Source organism: Canis lupus, chromosome 26 (assembly GCF_011100685.1).
Source record: "Canis lupus familiaris isolate Mischka breed German Shepherd chromosome 26, alternate assembly UU_Cfam_GSD_1.0, whole genome shotgun sequence".
NCBI lineage: Eukaryota > Metazoa > Chordata > Mammalia > Carnivora > Canidae > Canis > Canis lupus.
In genome coordinates this window covers 7,916,830-7,938,939 of record NC_049247.1, presented here as the reverse complement: position 1 = coordinate 7,938,939, position 22,110 = coordinate 7,916,830, and the positions used below count along the sequence as shown (strand labels likewise).

At 44.5% G+C, this 22,110-nt stretch overlaps 1 protein-coding gene across 18 annotated transcripts in view; it reads right to left on the bottom strand.

Moving 5' to 3' along the window:
• The window catches only part of KDM2B (lysine demethylase 2B), a 129,760-nt gene that overhangs the window by 39,699 nt on the left and 67,951 nt on the right, over window positions 1-22,110 (bottom strand). For all 18 annotated transcript variants that reach the window (XM_038574980.1, XM_038574986.1, XM_038574981.1 and 15 more), the window contains one exon: window positions 8,405-8,491. In XM_038574980.1, the coding sequence (XP_038430908.1) occupies window positions 8,405-8,491 (87 nt within the window). The remainder of the gene's footprint in view (window positions 1-8,404; window positions 8,492-22,110) is intronic.

The window sequence follows — 22,110 nt, the reverse complement described above, 5'->3', positions numbered from 1 at the left end:
GAAAGAAACAGACAACCTGCCATGATCCCACGAGGTATCCCAAATACCCCAACCTCTTTCTCCTCCCACATTCTCATCTCCTGCTGGTCACTTCTCTTTGGCTGAGCCAAATTAGAAGCCAGAGAGACAAGAAAGCCCTTTGGTACAGCCCACGGAATAGGCCAACAGGCCAGAGAAGGCTGAAGTGGGGGGCTCTGGAGATACAACTATCTGGCTGAACATCCAGCCCGGGAAGCTTCCTGGTGAAAAAGGGGGCTTGGTTGGGCTCAGAGGTGGAAATTTTACGCACAGGGGAAATAAGAAGGGCATTTCTAGAAGGGGAGTAGCAAGAGTAAAGACCAAGTAATTGGAAAATATGGAGTCATTCAGTTCCCCTGCAATGTTGAGCAGATGAGAGAAAATCTTAAAGATTTTAAGGTAGAACCACAGCTGAAGACTTGGGCACTCCAGGCCAGGTCAAGGATCTGGGACACGATTCAAAGAAGATGGAGATTTAGTGAAGGCTCAACTCAAGTTTACAGTCTGAATTGTATCTGCCCCAAAATTCATACAGTGAGGTACTATCCACCCCTTACCCTGGGACCTCAGAATGTGATACAGGGTCTTTACCAAAGTGATTTGATTAAAATGGGGCTATTAGGGCCCTAATTCAGTAATGACTGGTGTCCTTATAGAAAGGCAATTTAGACCTGGGCATGTACAGAGCCAAGAAAGAATGTGAAGACATGGGGAGAAGTCAGAACTCTTACCTACAAAAAGCCAGCAGGTAAAGTCACAGTTCTGTCCTTTCTAGGTCTCATGTGTGGTATGAGTCTAGAAACTTCTACCATCTGTTTGGGTTCACTCCACCAAAAAGCCCTCCATTCCACTCCACCATCAGAGGGCTCTGATGGATCCTTGTCAGTTGGCTCACCAGAAGGTACCACATCATATAGGTTCAGCCACTAACAAATTTGGAAATGGAGCTCATAAAAGCTGGTCCAGAGACCTGGGTCCCAACTTCACTGTTGATGGTTTTCTTTGAGTTGGATCTTGCTGTTTACTGATGTTGTATACAGCACTTTTCAGAGCAAGCAGGCCACATCTGTGGATATTCTTTGATCACAGGTTTTGTTGCTGCGCTCCTGGGAACCTGTTGGACTTTACTAATGACTCAGCTGTCACTGAGGAAAACCGTCGAGATTCCAAGCGAGGGCCCCAGATTGTTTTTCCCTTGGTTTCCCTCACTGTATCCTCCCCACCATCCACTCGCTTCTCTTGTCTTTCTTTGCACTGCTAGTGCCAGCGCTCCCACTGCTGGTCTCCTCCCTGCCTGTGGGCATTACACATGCCCACTCTCAGAGGCTGCTCTCCTCTGGACTTTACCTGCTCTCAGGAAGCTGGAAGGACTAGATACCCCCAACTCCTACCCTGGCCCAGGAGCAAAGCCTGTGGTCTCAGCAGCTTCAAACCCTCAGGGGCACAGTCTAAGGCAATGGTCACCACAACAACTAGGACTCCATTTGGGGGAGAGAGGAAGAGATGCAGGAGGAGAAGCACTTTCTTGAACCAGTCATTTCCATTCAGCCATGACTACTTTGGGGAGGTGAAGCCATGAGGGTCTTTGCTTGAGATTAAGTTTTTGCACCAGCCAACAATAACTGAAGGATGGGAAATGTCTCTCAACTATTCACCCCCCTCCCCTGCTCCAGTCCCTTCCTTCTGCATCCTCTATTTCTTAGAGAGCATCGCCTTCTGAGAGGGCTGATTCAGGGTCGTCCTTTACTTGTAAACCACAATTATAAAAAATTACAATAGCTATCACTGACTAATGGCCTACTATTGAGGTCTTTTAGAGACAGCATCTCACAGCAACTCTGCAGGAAAGGCATTATGAGCCCCTTTTTATGAGGCTCAGATGTGCCCACAGCCACACAGCTAGTTTGTGGCAAAGCCAGGGTTCAATCCCCAGGTGCGTCTGACTCCAGAGCCCACCCTAGTCATGCATGAGAATTACCCAACAAATGTCAAGAAAGTGTAGACTCCTGGGCCCCATACCAAACCTACTAAATCTCAGTGTCCCAGACCAGGCTCAGGAAGCTGTATTTTATTTTTTAGACAAGTTCCCCAGGTAAAGCTAATGCCGCTGGCCTGAGGACCGGCTCTCATCAGACCACGATGCCTTTCTGGGAAACTACCTGGGCCCAAGAAGGCAACAATGAAAGGTCTTCATTATCGTCATCCTCCTCCTCCTCTTCCTCAACCTAATTACTCCAGGGGTGACAGGAATTGAGACCAGAGCAGAGAAAGAACAGGAAGTACATGGGGCCTCTTTTTAGTGAATTATGTGCCTCTCCTTCAGGTAAAGGCTGTGTGTCACTCCAAAGGGACCCCACACTTTTCAGGCCTTCCAGATCTAAATGAGAAACTGCAGAGGAAGGGGAAGAGAGACAGAGTAAGTAGAACGAAGGGGAACACATACATCAGGGGTGCGTGTGTGTGTGTCACTTCCTGCTGTGGTTCCTGTGTGCCCCATAATGTCCCTGAAAGGAAGCTGATCCATTAACTGAGAAGGGCTGTCCCATGTCCCCCATCAGGGCACTTATTCATACATAGTTCAGCCTCTGCTCCTATTCTCCAGAAAAACTGCCAATAATTGAAATTCAAGTGGCAGCCCGGTTTGGCCCCTAGCGGTAATGGATTAAGAATAAGAACAGGATGCATCGACAGGCTCACTTTTCCAGAGGCAGCTGTGGCTCAGTCTCCCGCCTCCCTCCCCCCCCCCCCCCCCCCCCCCCCCCCCCCCCCCCTGGTTTCCTCAATTTCCCTCTTTGTGAAGGGACCAGCAAGCTAGCCTTCTGGCTGCTGAGCAGAAGGTCAACTTGCTAATAAGGCTGAGGTCAGAGGTCGGGCCTCAAATAAGCAAAGTTCCCTTGGCTTGGTTCTAAGGTCACAGACAGGCCCCCCAAATCCTGCCACCTGGTCATAAAAGAAAGCAGCCAGAGTGTAGACAGATCAAAACAAATCTATCACCACTGGTGGAAAGAGCCAATCGGGTGAATGATGACGAATGGTGGTTCAGTAGCATCTTTGATTTGAAAGACGCGGCATCAGAAATGACCTCACGACACCTAATCAGTTCCAGAAAAGGACTTTGTTCTCCAGGAGGCAAGGTAGGAGATCAAAGCATTTCTTGCTCATCATCATTTAGCATTAATTACTTGTTAAGTAACCTGACCCAGACCCAGTACCGCTCCCTACCTCGCATCCTGACAGCCTCAACGAGCACCCTTGATCTTTCAACCCAACCCACATGAAATTGGGAGCAAGCCGACTGCAAACCTGGGAACAGAGAGACCCTGGGCGGCCCAGGCAGTCAGTCGTTCACTTAACTTCTCCTTTTCCTGTTAACTTTTTAACCCCACCAGCCAGGAAATGCTTACATATAACGGCATGCCTCCCCCACCACCACCACCACATTTCACTGAGTTCCTCAGATCTAGGGATTAAAGCCTCATTATTCACAAGCTGTGTGGCCCAAGGCATACCTGTGTCCCTCTCTGAGTTCCCAGTCTCAACTGCACCCAGAGATAACACTATCCACACTTCCCAGCATCGTTGTAAGGATCAAATAAGAGATAAAAAAGACATCTAAAGATTGATGCCTACATTGAGGAGGAGTACTCAGGGGGTTTTGGCTGTACCGGCAATAATTTATTTCTAGAGCTGAGTAGGGGGCCATGGTATACATTATTACATTATTTACATCTTTTTATGGCTCTAAAATAATGTACGGTAAACACTATGAGTTGAATAGTATCCCCCACCTCCCCACACATACCAAATTCTTACATGAAAGCCCTAACCCCCATACACCTTGGAATGTGAGTAGCTGGGGATAAAGTCTTTCAAGAAGTAACGAAGTTAGGGATGCCTGGGTGGTTCAGTGGTTGAGTGTCTGCCTTTGGCTCAGGTCGTGATACCGGGGTCCTGGGATCGAGTCCCACATCAGACTCCCTGCATGAGCCTGCTTCTCTTTCTGCCTATGTCTCTGCCTCTCTCTGTATCTCTCATGAATAAATAAATAAAATCTTAAAAGAAAAGAGGAAGTAATGAAGTTAAAATGGGGTCATTAGGGTGGGTCCTGATTCAGCATGACTGGTGTCTTCTAAGAGGAGATTAGAACACAGACACACAGACGACAAACCATGTGATGATACACAGAGACAACGGCTATCAACAAGCCCAGAAGACAGTCCCCAGAAGAAATAGATCATGCCAACTGACATCTTGTTCTCAGACCTCTGGCCTCCAGAACTATGAGAAAATGAACATCTGTCCTGGAAGCCACACACACAGTTTGTGGTACTTTGTGATGGCAGCCCTTGCAAAATCAGGATAAACTTAAATGAGTTTGAGAAATCCTAAAGCAAGTTGAAAAGAAAAAGACGGTGCTACAATGGCTCTCATAAAAAAGACAGATAATAAGCACTGGCAAAGATGTAGGTATAAACTGAAAGTCTCATACATTGCTGGTAGGAATGTAAAAGGATGCGGCTACCCCGGAAAAGTCAGGCCATTCCTCAAAAAACTAAACACAGGGTTACCACATGATTAGTCAATTCCACTTCATATGTGCCAACCCAAGAAATGAAAACACGTGTCCATATACATACTTGTGCACAAATGTCACAGCATCATTATTCACAACAGCCAAAAGGTAGGAACAGCCCAAATGTCCATCAGCTGGTGAATGGATAAATGAAGTATGGTATATACACACAGTAGAATATTATTTGGTCATAAAAAGGAATGAAGGGCAGCCCGGGTGGCTCAGTGGTGCCGCCTTCAGCTCAGGGCATGATCCTGGAGACCCGGGATCAAGTCCCACATCGGGCTTCCTGCATTGGGCCTGCTTCTCTCTCTGCCTGTGTCTCTGCCTCTTTCTCTCTGTGTCTCTCATGAATAAATAAATAAAATATTTTTTAAAAATTAAAATTAAAAAATTAAAAAAATAAAAATAAAAAGGAATGAAGTACTGACAGATGCTACAATGTGGATGAAGCTTAAAAATATTATACTAAGTGAAAGAAGCCAGTCACAAAAGGTCAGGTATTGGATAATTCCATTTATGTGAAATGTCCAGAACAGGCAAATCCATAGAGATAGAGAGATTAGTGGTTGCTGGGGACTGGCGGAAGGGGAAGATTTAGGGGTTGGGCGGGGGGGAACTGACACCTGATGGGATTTCTTTCAGAGGGTATGAAAATGTTCTAAAATTAGATTGTGGAATAGTTGCATAACTCTTTGAATATACTGAATATACTAAAAAGTGAGTTGTACACGTTAAGTGAGAGAACTTTATGGTAAGCAAATTATATTTGTTTTATTATAAGATGTCAAAAAAAAAAAAAAAAAAAACCCATACTAGTATCCCCAAAGTATTGTGACATAGTGAATGCTCTCCTTTCACCCTTCATCAGCCTAAGGCTCCAGTCTATCCCCTCTCCAGATTTGATGATACGAGCCATACGACCTTGTGTACAGACCAGTGCTTGTACACCAATCCTCCAGGAAAATCTTAGATAAGGGTTACTCCCCCCAGGAGCCTGCTTCCAATTTCCAGCGCTTTGAAGGAAGGAGGCAGAGGCTTGATGATTTTTGGTTTGGTTTGTTTTTTTAATGACTATAAGCCTCGGGGTACCTCGGTGGCTCAGGGGTTGAGGATCTGCCTTCAGCTCAGACCATGATCCTAGGGTCCTGGGATCAAGTTCTACATCAAGCTCCCCGCAGGGAGCCTGCTTCTTTTGCTGCCTATGTCTCTGCCTCTCTCTCTGTGTCTCTCATGAATAGATAAATAAAATCTTAAAAAAAAAAAAATAATGCCTATAGGCCTCTCCAGTATAAACTGGATGGTCTCAGGCACAGAGCACAGGACACATTGGTAGTAGATTTCCTCCAGAGAAGCACACTTGGACTCCTCCATTAATTCTGAGATTATAGTGGGTAGTGGCAAGTTTGTTTTTTAAAAGCCTGTGTTCTGCAAACCCTGATCTCTCCCCCAGAGCATCTTCCCCTGAGAGGGAAGCAGGCAGTGAGGCAAAGCCACGGTTTCCTCTTCAGGTTCAGAGTAGTCATGGGGCCTGGCTGGGTTGCTGCAAGGTGCTATGTTTGCAAGTACAGTTTGTGGTCTCAGAAATGGCAGTTGTATTTATTGCCCATGTAGAGGAAAGCAAACATTAAAACCCCATATGCTCCTACAGATCGAGATACAAAAGGCAGGAGCTATGAAGGCAAATCCCTTTTTTGTTTCTATCATCACCTAAATTCCCACTAAGCTTCAAAGAGAATCAGAAGTAATAGGGATTCCTTCTCCCCAGCAATTCCACATTTAGGAATATACCCTGAGAAGATAATCAAACAAAGGTGGAAGGAATAACCCAGAACATCAATGTCCAACAGAAATATAAAGTGAGCCACACATGTACATTTACATTTTTTGTAGCCACATTTAAAAAGGCAAAAAGAAAAAGCTGAAATTAATATTCATAATCCATTTTGTCTAACCAATATATCCAAAATACTATCATTTCAACTAGAGTTGCCAGATGTAGCAAATAAAAATATAGTATACCCAGTTAAATTTCAGATGAACAATGAATAATCTTTTTCAGTGTAAGTGTATCCCATGTGATATGTGGGCTGTACTTATACTTAAAAGTTTTACTTGTTTACCTGAAATTCAAATTTAAATAGGCATCCTTTTTAAAATCCAACAACCCTAATTTCAACTGCAATCAATACAAAAAATTAATTAATGAGCGGGATGCATGGGTGGCTCAGTGGTTGAGTGTCTGCCTTTGGCCCAGGGCATGATCCTGGGGTCCTGGGATGGAGTCCTGCATCAGGCTCCCTGCATGGTGCCTCCTTCCTCCTTTGTCTGTGTCTCTGCCTCTCTCTTTGTGTCTCTCATGAATAAATAAACAAAATTTTTCAAAAAGAATAATTAACGGGCAGCCTGGGGGGCTCAGCGGTTTAGCACCGCCTTCAGTCCAGGGTGTGATCCTGGAGACCAGGGATCGAGTCCCACGTCAGGCTCCCTGCATGGAGCCTGCTTCTCCCTCTGTCTGTGTCTCTGCCTCTCTCTCTCTCTGTGTATCTCTCATGAATAAATAAATAAAATCTTAAAAAAAAAAAAAAGAATTAACAAGTAAAATTTTACAGTGTTCTTTGCAGTAAGGCTTTGAAACCTGCTGCGTATTTTATACTTCTGGCACATCTCAATTTGGGCTTGCCATATTTCAAGTGCTCAAAAGCCATAGAGCTAGCAGCTACCATTCTGGACAGCACAGATTTAGAATGTTCCTCTAAATGTTTCCCATGACAGAAAAAAAAAATCAGAAAAAACATCCATCAGTGAAGAGGCTGCTTAAGTTAAAACTAACATTTAAAGAGCACTCACTACTGGTCAGTCCTTGTCCTAAGAACTTTGCATGCATTGTTCTATTTTTTCTTTTTATAGTTAACCAGAAACAAATTCAACAATGCATTGTCTCATCTAGTGTCTCATCTAGTGTCTCATCCAGTCACAACATTTGAAGTAGGTGCTACTATAACCCTATTTTACAGACAAGGAAAGTAAGGTTCAGGGAGTTTCTATAACTTGCCTAAGAAAGTGGTGAGGCTAAGTGTGGACAAATGGATTGATACATACATGTCCCACCCTAGCATAGACTGTGGAAGAAGACTGGTTTTCTCTGGATAGTGGACTCGAGATGGATACTGGTTAACAGTTTAGTCTCTGCTGTCACATAAACTAGTCATCTTGCCCTCGGCTCTACCAAGAGCCCTCACAATTGATTTGACCTTTGCCAGCCTCAGTTTCCTTATCTGTAAAATGAGAATCGCAAGTGTCTGCCTCACAGGGTTATTGGAGTCTAAGAAAGGTGAGGGATGCAGACAACGAGGTAAAGCCACCTGCTCCTGGTAAGTACTCAGTGATGTTATTCTCGTTCCCCCCAGCGTCTTTGTACTTTCCTACTTGATTAGACATCTTCATGGTGAGCATCAATCAGTTTTAAAAGAGAAAAAAAGTTAACTTTCAAAAGAAAGGGAACAGCCCTTGACGCACCTGGAGGAAAAAGAGAAGGAAAGAAGAAAAGAAAGGAGAGAGGGAAGAAGGGATAGAAGTCACCTAAGGATAGGGAAAAGTGAGGCATCACTTGCCCCACAGTTTTCTGAGTGACCACCAGAGGGCACTGCCTGAAAAACAAAAACTTGGAATGGACAAATCACCAAAACCATTCATCTTAATTAGGGTGCCTTCTGCCAGGAGTCTTCACTGCAAAGCTGCCAACATTCATCTTACAGAAGATGTGAAAGGCAGTGGGATTGGTATCCCAGCTGCGGGCGATCTGTGTCTTACCTTTGGAGTCTTCTTTGGCCAAGTGACTACAGGGACCCCAGTGATGGCCAGACTGGGGTCGTCATCCGCGTGCTCCTTCAGGACATTCTGTGGCCAAACAAAGGAGCCATATTAGCCCACAGTAGAGGGGAGGTCCCTGAAGGAGGCTAAGACCAAACCTAACCCAATAAAAGACAGAGCCCTCTATAGAGTCAATCACCAAACACAGACTCAGTAGAAATCAAGTCACCGGGCTTCCTCAGATGCCACAAGACATGCAATATCCTCCTTTCCAAAATTTTTTTAAAAAGCATATCACACACCTCCTTATGACTACCATGAATATATTGCTCACTGATCACATTTATGATAATCAAACATTTGTCTAGAGCACCATGGACTCTCATGCATACAATCTCATTCAATCCTTACCGAGTACACTGGAAGTGCGCTGGGTGGTGCACTACAATGCCCTAAGGTACATAAACTCAACTATGTATGCAGAGAAACAAAAACCAAAACCAAACACAAGGTCTTGACACCTGTGAGATCGCTTTTCTTCCATCGGCCAGCAAGCCATGTTTCTTCTAATCTTGGCATGTAAAGACATGTCATCGCTTATTACAACGTGGGCCATAAATACAAGTAGATCCTTCATCTGATTTAACCAAGGATGGAGTCATCTGACCAAATGCTGGCAGAAAAGTGGGCTGTGAGACATATTCCCAGCTTGTGTGAGGGTCTTCCACACGGCACACTGTGTTCACATCTTTGTGGGTAGTTTGAAGACTTTTCAAGGGTAATTCTGACTCTACCAGATTTTGTCCTAATGTGGTGGCTCATTTTAGAACTTCATCCATGTGTTGCTACTCCACGGAGTTATCCTTTAGAGGTGAGGCAATCAAGGCTCAGAAAGACTCAAAGGACTTGGATCCTGGCCCAGACCAGGAGGATAGAGCCCCTGAACCCCACTCTCTGGCACCAGACTTCCCACCCCATGACCACTTCACACATCGGTTTTTTTTATTGCATCCACAGTGTGCCATGAAAAAGCATTAAGGGATAGACAGATCTGCCACTGGGCTATCCTGACTTTGACCATTAATTTTTGGATTGCACAAAAACATTCCTGCAGGACCATCTAAAAACAGAAAAAGTTGCACAGTAGAACTTAATAGGAAGAGCAGAAGAGTTCAAAAGAGAAATGTAGATAAAGATTATTTTAACTTAAAAAAAGAGATTATTTTAACTCACTTTCCCTAATCTATTCACCGGAAATGAATCCAACTTACTTCTTATTTATTCTATTGTCTTAGTTTTCTCATCATCCTGTGGTTACCACATTTTTCAAAATGTGCCTACTACGCCAAATCCACCTGCAGAACTTTCCTCTGCCCATGGGAGGTAGCAAATACGACAGTGATCAAGAGTCAAACTCGGGGCTGTCTGGGTTCAATTCTCAGTCCATATAGCTCTCTTCAAGTCCAGTATCAATGTCACTGATTTATAAATGCTGTTTATAAACGTCTCGGTTCACTGCTATATCCCTCATCTTGCACAATGACTAACCTACACTAAGCCTCAAGTAAATAACTTAAAAAAATAATAAAACCACAAATCCCCAAAGAGGGATTTTCTACAAAATCCTTGACCAGTATTCCTCAAATCTGTTAAAGTAAAAAAACAACAACCAAAAAAGGTCTGAGAAACCATCACAGCCAAGAGGAGCCCTAAGGAGACATTACAAATACACAGGGCTATCATGGGTGGGACCCTGAAATAGATATACAACACTTGGTAAAAACTCAGGAAATGTGAATAAACTCTAAACTTTAGTTAGTAGTAATAATGTATCAATGTTAGATTAATTGTAACCAATGTACTCCACTAATATACCATGTTAATCCTAGAGTAAACTGGGGCAGGGTGGGGGGTGGATAAGTGGAAACTCTCTGTAGTATCTGAATTTTCCTGTCCATCTAACACCATTCTGAAACGTAAAGTCCTATCATAAGAAGCAATTTTTTTTAAGTAGGCTCGAGCATGGAACCCAACGTGGGACTTGAACTCACAACCCCAAGATCAAGACCTGAGTGGAGATCAAGAGTCGGACATTCAACCGACTGAGCCACTCAGGTGCCCCCTAAAATGTCAATCAGACAGTAGTAACAGCTGCCATAAAGGACAATGGGATTATTAGGCTGCCAATTTTTCTAACATGGATGTAGCATATTTAACAAGAAATACAATATAAGGGAACCAAGAATATAAGCATGATTCAGCTCCAGTGTGGACCTCACATGGGGCATGAAAGATGCTATCGAATGTTTGGGGCAGTGGGAAGGATCCATGCCTGGGGGGAGGAGTGTTTCATCACTGACATTGTTTAGAATTGCCAATTCCCAATGAGGATAAAAAGCCGATGAATTTATCAGTTTTGGTTTTGAATTAAATAGAGGCATTGCACCCATTAGTACATGCACCCAAGTGAGCCATTCCCACTTGGTCCACCACACAAGGTAGGTGGGACTGGCTAGGTGAGAAGTTAAATGGAACCATCAGGAGGCAGACACCACATATGTCGTCAAATGAATATATAAAAGTAGGATGTAGTGAGTGCTTGCTCTGTGCTGGGCACCAAGATAAAAACGCCATATCTACTATCTCATCCAACCCCCTTGACCCCACTGTGAGATGGACCACCATCATTTCCAGATGAGAATACTGGGGCCTAGGGCGTGCGAGAACAGTCCAAGACCACTCAGCCGGTAGAGGGTGGAGACCCTGCCTTTTCACAACCTGTGCTCTAACTATGGTGTTACTCAACCTTAACCTTCAAGAAGAGAGGGGGCCACGTTCCTAGCAATATGACTCACAACAGCCAAATGATACTTGAAAACAACCTAAGCGTCCATCAGTGTGGATGGATGGATAAATAATATGTGATCTATCCACACAAGAGAATATTACTCTGCCCGAAAAAGGAAGGAAATCATGACACATACTGTAATGTGGATGGACTGGAGGATATTCTGTTGAGTGAAATAAGCCAGACACAAAAGGCCAAATAGTGCATGATTCCACTTATATGAGGTGCCTAATGTAGTCAGAGTCATACAAGCATAAAACAGAGTAGTGGCTGCCAGTGGCTGAGGGAGGGAGAAGCAGGGAGTTGTTTAATGCATGGTGGTGATGGCTGCACAACAGGGTGAATATACTTAATGCCACTGAACTCGGGTAGCCCCGGTGGCTCAGCGGTTTAGCACCGCCTTCAGTCCAGGGCCTGATCCTGGAGACCCGGGATCGAGTCCCAGGTCAGGCTCCCTGAATGGAGCCTGCTTCTCCCTCTGCCTGTGTCTCTGCCTCTCTCTCTCTCTCTCTCTCCTCTCTGTGTGTCTCTCATGAATAAATAAAATCTTAAAAAAAATGCCACTGAACTAGACACTTAAAAATGGTTAAAATAATAAATTATATGTTATGTATAATTGGCTACAATTTTAAAAAATTTTGTGTGTGTTTTATTTTTATTTAAGTAATCTCTACACCCAACATGGGACTATAACTCATGACCCTGAAATCAAGAGTCACAGGCTCTTCCAACTGAGCCAGCCAGGTGCCCTGCCCTTACCACAATTTTTTTAAAAAGGGAGGAGAGAATGGAGCAAAGCAGTCTCTTTCTAAGGAATGGACTCAGAAGTTCTAAAAATTACCCACAGGAGACCTGACATCTCACTAGTTAAGCCATTACTGTTATGCCTTTGACAACACTGATTCTAGAGTCTGAAGACCTGGGTTCAAGTTTTACAACTTGCAGACTGTATGACCTTGAGGAAGCCACAGCTTAGAACAGTGATATCACTAACCTTGACTTTACTCCATGAAGTGAGGTGTGATTTTACTACCATTCTTTGGAGCATTTATTGGGTGCTTGCTCTGAACTAATTCCCTCTGTGGGATAGAGCTGATTCTCTCCCTTTCACAAAAGCAGAAACTGAAGTGCAGAGGGGTTATTTGATTTGCCCAAGGTCACACATCTGGGTCTGGGAGGTGATAGATCCTGACACTGACCAGATCCATCTAACTATAAGCCCAGTTAGTAACACTGGGTGATAAAGCCTCAGTATACCATTCCAGCAACCTCTGGAGCTGATCTATACTCCATTATTTTTTTTCTATTTTTTTTCTATACTCCATTATTAAAAAAATACAACACCTAGGAGACAATCTGGGCTCACATTCACCATCCAATTAACAAATACAGAAGTGAGTCATCCTCGCCTATTCCTCGCAAGACAGAGAACTAATTCAGCCACTAACTCTACAAAGCATTTTTCAAAGTTTGCCCCAATCACAAAAGGGAAGACCCACGTATGCCCAATGTGGGCTTGAATAAGCATAAAATTTTGTTGACATTTCATGGTTCTTAATAATCCACATGAATTTCACACCCTCTTCTACAATACATCAGGGTTTTGTTGTTGTTGTTGTTGTTGTTGTTGTTGTTGTTTTAAAGATTCTAGGGACGCCTGGGTGGCTCAGTGGCTGAGCGCCTGCCTTCGGCCCAGGGCGTGATCCTGGAGACCCAGGATCGAGTCCCACATCGGGCTCCCGGCATGGAGCCTGCTTCTCCCTCTGCCTGTGTCTCTGCCTCTCTCTCTCTGTGTGTTTCTCGTGATTAGATGAATAGAATCTTTTTCTTTTTTATTTATTTATTCATGAGAGACACAGAGAGAGAGGCAGAGACACAGGCAGAGGGAGAAGCAGGCTCCATGCCGGGAGCCCGATGTGGGACTCGATCCTGGGTCTCCAGGATCACGCCCTGGGCCGAAGGCAGGCGCTCAGCCACTGAGCCACCCAGGCATGCAGGCCTAGTTTAAAAAGGGCAAATGCAGGACACCTGGGCAGCTCAGTCAGTTAAGTGTCTGCCTTTGGCTCAGGTCATGATCTTGGGGTCCTGGGATCAAGCCCTGCTTCAAGGTCCCTGCTCAGTGGGGAGCCTGCTTCTCCCTCTCCTTCTGCTGCTCCCTCTGCTTGTACTCTCATGGTGTCTGTCAAAGAAAGAAAGAAAATCTCTTAGAAAACAAATAAATAAAGGTAGCAAATGCTGCCTTCCAACCTACTAACCTTTTGTGGGAATGAAAGCTCCACCTAATCTCTGATTTTTCAGAAGAAATCAAAGATCCAGAGTTTTACTTTAAATTGCTTAAATATTGGCAACTGGTTGAAAAATTTAAAAGCCAAAACCAAAACCAAACCAAACAAACAAACAAACAAAAAACAAAATGAAAATGAAAAAATGTGAGCCAAACAAACAGTATCTGTGGGCCAGTCTGGGTTACAGGCTACCAGTATACAACCGCTTCTCTGTGTAAGACTGAAAATAATGTCCACTCGCCTTGGTCTTCCTGGAGTTTCTGAACTGTCTCAAGATTTCCTGTCATTTCAATATCAGAGCTGGAGTCCATAACTCACAAGCAAGGTGAGGTCTCTGTGGAGGAATGTGGTTACAAAAAGCTATTTCTGAAGGTGTAAGTGTTATTAATAATAAACATATTATTAATGATAAATAATAATTAAAAATTAATAGAGGGGGTGCTTGGGTGGCTCAGTTGGCTAAGAGTCCAACTCTTGATCTCAGCTCAGTTCTTCTTGATCAGGTCATGAGTTTAAGCCCCGCATTGGGCTCCATGCCCAGCTTCCTTTTCACTTAAAAAAAAAGTCATTAAATAAATAAATAAAAATAATAATAATTAATAAATACCTCCCCAAGTACTCTGGAGTGGGCATCTCACACACACAATCCCTGCAGGAAGCAAATCCCCTCAATGGCCCGTGGTGGCCACCAGGAGGCGCTTACGGTTCTGTCGCACAGGGAAGTATTTGCATTTTTTGACAAGCTACAAGAAGAGATTATTCTAATTGGAGATTGTCTCTCTGAGAAATAAATTGTGCTGAAGAGAATCATGTCACTGGCATCGCTAGGCTCCGCCAGAATTCATACACTCCCTGGGACTCCTGGAAGCAGAGACTAGGAAACCAGGTGCCAGGACCAGCCCAGGGCCCTCTGCATTACATCCCATAAACCTCTCGCGTAGGAGAGCCCAGGGCAGGCTTTCTAAAAGAGAAAGATGGAGGCTACGAGGCCCTTTCTGTTGAAAACTGCCTTGCTTTTGACCCAACAAGATAACCACAGACAACGGATGTACTGGGCCTCTGCTCCCTCTTATGTCAACTCTCTCTGTGGACTTAATTAGCGAAATGGATTCAGGCCCCACTGCTCCTTAGGATGGGGTGTTAATAATAATTAATGATAATAAAGAAGAGGCAGGCATCAGGAAAGAATCACTAACCACCAACCAAACCAACAGATAAAGGAAGAGTAACAAGGCACGGAGCAGCTCATGCTGCTCTTCTGGGGAGCCCAGTAGACTGAGGGGTCCTCCCCATACCACAGGTAACTGGGCGTCATGCACTCTGGAACGCCCAAGATCCTTGCCTCCGCCCCAGCCAACCATCCCATGCCTGCCTGTAAACACTTATCTGTATGGGATTGGACTAGATCTCTCAAGCGGGTATGTTCAAATCCTAATCCCTGGTGCCTATGAATATGACCTTACTTGGAAAAAGTTCTTTGCAGATGTAATTAGTGGAGAATATCAGATGAAATTATCCTGGATTTAGGGTACAAAATCCAGTGACTGGTATCTTTTTTTTTCTAAGATGTATTTATCTATTGGACAGAGAAAGCACACGCACGCTTGCACAGGAGAGGGGGCGCAGGGGAGGAGGGGGAGGAAGGGAGTCCCAAGCAGATTCCAAACTCAGCATGGAGTCCAAGGCAGGGTTCAATCTCATGACCCTGAGATCATGACCTGAGCCAAAACCAAGAGGCTGATGCTTAACCGAATATGCCACCCAGATGCCCCATGACTGGTGTCTTTGTAAGAGAAAAAAGAGGGGGATTTGAACAGAGACAGTAAGGAAGAAGGCATGAGAAGACAGAGACAGACTAGTGACATAGCCACAAGCCAAGAAACACCAGGAATCACCAGAAGCTAGAAGAACAAGGAAGAATTTCCCCCAGAAGCCTTCCCAGGGTGTAGACCAGACTGTAGAGAGTAAATTTCTGTTGTTTCAAGCTCCCAAGTTTGTAGTCATTTGTCACAGTGGCCACAGGCAGCTAACACACTGCCCTTGTCATAGTGCACTGTGGTTACAAGCCTATTAGCTACATAACTTGGCAAGTGACAACACCTGAGTCTCAGTTTCTCCATCTGAGAAATGGGATGATAACAGTCCCCACCTTGCCAGGTTGTGCTGAGGATCATAATGCATGGAAGGCACTTGGTACATGGTAAATGCTCAACAACTGTTGGCTCATCTCTTTTGGCTTATGTTATTTTTCCTACTGGAATACACACCACCCTGTCCTCTGTTTGCAGAATTCAACCACTTAAGAAGTTCTAAGCACAGAGAAATTTAAAAGTTTATTTAGTTGGAAGGGCAATCTAAAAGCTGATTTAGCAGGTGCCTGGATGGCTCAGTCAGTTATGCATCTGCCTTCAGCTCAGGTGATGATGTCTGGGTTCTGGGATCAAGCCCCACATCGGGCTCCCTGCTCAGCCAGAGAGTCTGCTTCTCCCTCTCACTCTGCTGCTCTCCCTGCTCGTGCTCTCTCTCAAATTAAAAACAAAAATTTTAAAGCTGACTTACGGACGCCTGGGTGGCTCAGCGGTTGAATGTCTGCCTTTGGCTCAGGGCCTGATCCTGGCTTCCCGGAATCGAGTCCTGTATTGGGCTCCTTGCATAGAGCCTGCTTCTCCTCCCTCTGCCTGTGTCTCTGCCTCTGTGTGTGTGTGTGTGTGTCTCTCATGAATAAATAAATAAAATCTTTAAAAATAAATAAAAAATAAAAAGCTGATTTAGCTACATAAAGAGAAAGGATAATAATGTGATTCAGGAGCCCACCAGTTAATTGTAGGCAAAAATAAAGTCCCAAGTGACACAGATAAACCTACCCATTTTTCAGGTCTAGGGTTTGCCCTAGATGTCTGGAACTCAGATATCTCGCTCTTGCTGTTCTCCTTCGTTCCCTGAGGTGGTACAGGCAGAGAAGTAGGAGTATGCGTGGTTTGTTTTGTCATCACAGTGGGAGCTCCTTAGGTGAAAGACCTGTCTCATTCATCATTGTATCAACCCTCCATCCCCACACTGCCCAACAAAAATACCAAGCACAGGGCTCAGTATTACACCCAGGCCCCAGCAGGAGAGCCTGAGCAACCCAGCCTGGTTGAAACTGATCTGCCATTCTCTGCTCTGGGTCATCTTTTGGATGGGAGCAAGCCCCTGAGGCTGCAGACCCCTCACTGGCTTCCTGCTTCTTGGCTCCCCTGAAGCAGTTATGAGAGTGGGGTAGGGGATGATGGTGATAAATTAAAAAGCCAGCAGTGCCAGGAGTCTGAGCCCTACACTTTACTATTTTGCAAAACAGCAAGGTGGGGCTGCTCAAACAAGCAGGTGTATTCCAGGATCAAGACTGATCAGTAAAACTGTACACACTTTCCATGGTCATGGGTTTCACAGACTCTCACACTTAACCCTAAATGGGCCTGTTTTCATTCCAAGCTGTCTGAAATAATATTAATAATAAGCTCTATTAAAGTCCTTGTGCTAAACAAGGTTTTATGCATGTTGCCTCGCTGAATTTAATGAGGCACGTGTTCTTTCTCTATTTTATCATGTTTTCCAAGAGCATTTGGCTGGCTAACAGATGGCACATGGGATTTAGCCTGACTCCAGAAACTTTGGTCTTAAGAGAGAATACCTGTTTGGATAATGTACCCTTCATTTAGGATTATTTTCTTTCCTCTTACATTTGTGTTTTGATGAAAGAACAATACAACTGGTTTCTTTCTTAAATATCAAATATATATATATAAAACACCTGAAAACAATGGCCCCTCACTGGCTCTTCCACCCCCTAATTCCAGAGAGTCCCACAATTCCATGTAATAAAAAAGGTGGCTATCTGCAGCAAGCTGATATTTTCATACCAAGCTTACACTCTGGCAGCTAGGGGGGCAAGGCATTGTGGGAAGAGAGCCTGGCATTATTTTCATTAACAATGACCCCTACAGGGATCCCTGGGTGGCGCAGCGGTTTGGCGCCTGCCTTTGGCCCAGGGCACGATCCTGGAGACCTGGGATCGAGTCCCATGTCAGGCTCCCGGTGCTTGGAGCCTGCTTCTCCCTCTGCCTATGTCTCTGCCTCTCTCTCTCCCTGTGTGACTATCATAAATAAATAAAATTAAAAAAAAAAAAAAAAAAACAATGACCCCTACAGAATCACCTTGCAGGTATCTGACAAACACTCTTTTACAGCCAACCTTAGTGGTGACTACCCACTTAGACCCAAACCCTCACAACCATGGCATGCATTTTTAAGTCATCTACAATCGATTTGAGGAGTAGATCTGCCCCCAATAGCTGCACACCTTCCTTTTCTTCCATTGGGAAATCACAGCTCTCTCCCTGAGTTCTAGTAGAAAGTACAGATTCTTCTAGAAGGAATAGTATGCAGAGCAACTCCCATCTTACTGTTGCCAACCCAAGATGGAAGAGAAAAAAGACGATGATGCATTGGGTTGAATAGGGTGCCCCTTTGTTAAAATCCATCAGCCAAACCTCATATGACCTTTTTGGGAAATGGGGTCTTTGCAGATATAATCATGTTAAGAACAGGTCATAGTGGATTAGGGTGGGCCCTAATCCAATGATAGTGTCCTTGTAAGAGAAGACACACAGCAAAGATGAACATCTGCATGAACTCAGAGATGGAAGTGATGTAGCTACAAGCCAAGGAATGCCAAAGACTGCTAGACTGCTGGTAACAATGAGAAGCTGGAAAAGACAAGAAAGGATCCTTCTTCCCCTAGAGCCTTCAGAGCAAGCGTAGCCTTGATTTCAGACTCCCAGTCTCCAGAACCATGAGAAAATAAGTTTCTGATGTTTTAGGCCAGTCTGTGGCTCTATTATGGCAGCCCTGAGAAACTTATATGGATGGTGATCATTAACCTATAAGAGGTATGGGGGAGCGGCCAAAGCCAGTCTGGCTCTCCTTTGACTGTGTACCTAAGAATACCTAATTTTTCTCCAAGAGTTTACCAGGAGTGCTAGGTGTTCATTACCTCACTGCCCCTCAAAATAATCTGACGACACAGATCCCCATTATTTTCCCCATTTTACAGTGAAGACACTCAGGTGTCGATTGGTTAATCACTTCAGAGTGGCCAAGGGACTGTTGAATCTGGTCCCCAGAAAGATAAAGCACAGCCAGTCCAATACCCTTGTTTTACCTGCAGATAAACAGAAAGGTGGAGTGCTTGACTACACAGCAAGCAGCAAAGAACAGAAGCCGAAATTAAACTCAAGGGTCTCATGTCCTGATTTCTTATTCTTCCCATTAGGTACAGGCCAATATCCTGCATCTCTAACACAAGTGTCTCGAAAGAAGGAAGTCACTGGAGGTATCTCAGTGCCAAATCCCACAGGGTTTCATAAAGGCAGGGAAAGGAAATGGCTTTCTTTTTTTAAATATTTTATTTCTGGAAGCCTGGGTGGCTCAGTCAGTTATGCATCCTCCCTTGGCTCAGCTCACGATCCCAGGATCCTGAGATCAAGCCCTGAACTGGACTCCCTGCTCAGCAGGAAGTCTGAATCTCCCTCTGCCCTTCCACCTGCTCGTGATCTCTCCCTCCCTCCCTCTCTCTCTCAGATAAAGTAAATAAAATCTTTATCTTTAAAGATTTTATTTATTTATTTGAGGGGGGGAGGGACAGAGAGAGAGAGAGAGAATCCCAAGTAGACTCCATGCTGAGCATGGAGCTGGATGGGGGCCTCAACCTCTCGACCCTGAGATCATAAGCTGAGCCAAAAATCCAGAGTCAGACACCTAACTGACTGAGCCACCCAGGTGCCCCAGAAATAATTTTCTTAGATTTTTACAAGATCCTGAAATCTTGCTTCTCTTTACAAAATAAATTAAGTAGGGTGGTCATTTTAGTTTGAATCTAAAGCCAGACCCCTCAAGGCAAGTTCTCAAGGTACAAATGAGCTCTCTCAGACCTGCCAAAACCACAGGGTCATAGGAAGGACAAACTCAACTTTCAAAAGTTCTGCCCACAAAAAGAGGAGGCTAGACTTACAGGAAGACACAAAAAAGAAAGCTTGAAGGGACAGAAGCAAGTTGTAAAACAGTATGCTCTAATTTTTAACAAATTATGTATACCTGGGGATGAGAGGAAAGCTCCAAAAGTATGTTCAGCAGATGAGTAACAGGGTTACCTCCAGGGCTGGGAAAGTGGGGAGGGGGACATTTTCTAGCCTCTAGCCTCTAACGCTTAATTTTTCTTACATAGATCATGTAACACTGTAATACTTGAAACTTTATAAACTTTATAAAGATAGAAAACAGGGCAGCCCGGGTGGCTCAGCAGTTTAGCACCGCCTTCAGCCCAGAGCATGATCCTGGAGACCCGGGATCAAGTCCCACATTGGGCTCCTTGCATGGAGCCTGCTTCTCCCTCTGCCTATGTCTCTGTCTCTGTCTCTGTCTCTCTCTCTCTCTCTGTGTCTCTCATGAATAAATAAAATCTTAAAAAAAAAAAAAGATAGAAAGCAGACGGGGGTGGGAGGAGGGAGGTAAGGAGGACGGGAATGGGGGGTGACCACTAGCGGAGACAGGGTTCTGTCCAGGGTGATGAAAATGTTCTGAACCACACAGAGGTGGGGGCTGTACAATATCGTGAATGTACTTAAGTCACTAAACTGGGTACTTTAAGGTTGGGGTGCCTGGCTGGCTCAGTCAGGAAAGTGCATGACTCTTGATCTCAGGGTTGTGAATTTGAGCCCCATACTGGATGTAGAGATTACCTAAAAATAAAAAAATGTTAAAAACATTTTTTAATTAAATAAAATGGTTGAGATGGCACATTCTTGAAGACTCTTGAAGATTCTAAAGTGGTGATCTAGTAAATTTAAAAAAATAATTTTGGGGGGACGCCTGGGTGGCTCAGTGGTTGGGTGCCTGCCTTCAGCCCAGGGCGTGAATCGTTGGAGTCCCGGGATTGAGTCCCACATCGGGCTCCCTGCATGGAGCCTGCTTCTCTCTCTGCCTCTGTCTCTGCCTCTCTGTGTGTGTGTGTGTGTGTGTGTGTGTGTGTGTGTGTGTGTCTCATGAATAAATAAATAAATATTACAAAAAAATTTTAAGACAAAATGGTGTTATGTGCATTTTAGCACAAGTTTTAAAAATATATTACAAATGAAAGAAAAAATGGTTTGTTTTTTTAATTCTAGTATATTTTTTTCATTTTATTTATTTATTTGAGAGAGAGAGAGAGACAGCACAAATGCAAGGGGAGCAGCAGCAGAGGGAAGGGAGAAGCCAGCTCCTCACAGAGCAGGGAGCCCAATGTGGGGCTAGATCCCAGGACCCCTGGATCATGACCTAGCCAAAGGCAGATGTCCAACCGACTGAGCCACCCAGGCATCCCTAGTGTATTTTTTAATGGAGTTTATTTATTTGTCAGAGAGCAAGAGAGCACAAGCAAGGGGAGCAGCAGGCAGAGGGAGAGGGAGCAGCAAGCTCCCTGCTGAGTAGGGAGCCCGATGTGGGACTCAATCCAAGGACCTCAGGAATCATGACCTGAGCCGAAGGCAGATACTTAACCAATTGAGCCATGCAGGTGCCCCAAAAATGGGTTTCTGATAAAAGCCCAAACCTACTTCTCCGGAGACTGAGTTGTTTAGGGGACTGTCTCCAATCTCAGGGGTTCCCATTACCATGAACCATTCCATTAAGCAGTGGACCAAAGATCAAAACTGGTTAGTTACCAAAGGGGAACCTCCACTTGCCAGACACACAAATCACTCAACAGTAGTGACAGCAGTAGGCACTAGCCAAGATTTCTGCACATTTCCTGTGTTTTATTTCTCAGCCAGTGCAAACAAAACCCCAAAATCTGAGGAGAGAGAAAACCAAGGCATCAAGTACAGCCAAGAAGCTGCTCATCCTCTGTGACAACACTCTCACTCTGAAGGTTAGTCTGAGATTCCACCTCTTTTCTGGGTATCCAGGGATTGAGAAGGCCGATGGCCAGGCTGGACAGCCAAGAACCCTCCTGTTCCAGAAGAGATGTTTGGCCCACTTCCCCCATACAGACTCCTGGCCACACAGCATTTAGAGACACAAGCAGATGCTCCAGTTCTCCTGGGGCTCTAAAAAGACCTGTCTACCCAATTTACAAGCTCTTTAAGCTGCAAAAGGCCTCCCCAGACAAAACTCAAGAACATAAATTTATCTCTAAAAATAAGGCAAGTTGCAGCTCTCTTGGCCTTAGCGCCATCTTCTGGAAACCTCCACGCCATGACAGCCAAGTGGAGGAAGAAGCCAATGTGCACACTGAAGCAAAAAAGATGAGGCAGAGGTCCAAGTAAAGCATTAGCCTATGTACCGACAAAAGACACAGAAGAAGAAATAAGAAAAGCCAGAGGCCAGTGACGCTGGTACAAATTGTTGGACTGCATGCCTACTTTCTAGAACTTGATTTAATGGATCTAGAACACCCACCGCCATCTGATTACTACTACCACCTCTGAGAGAACCACCTTGTTCATACCAAAAAATAGTCCCTTTTGGCCCTTTGTCCTGGACCTGTGACTTTTGAG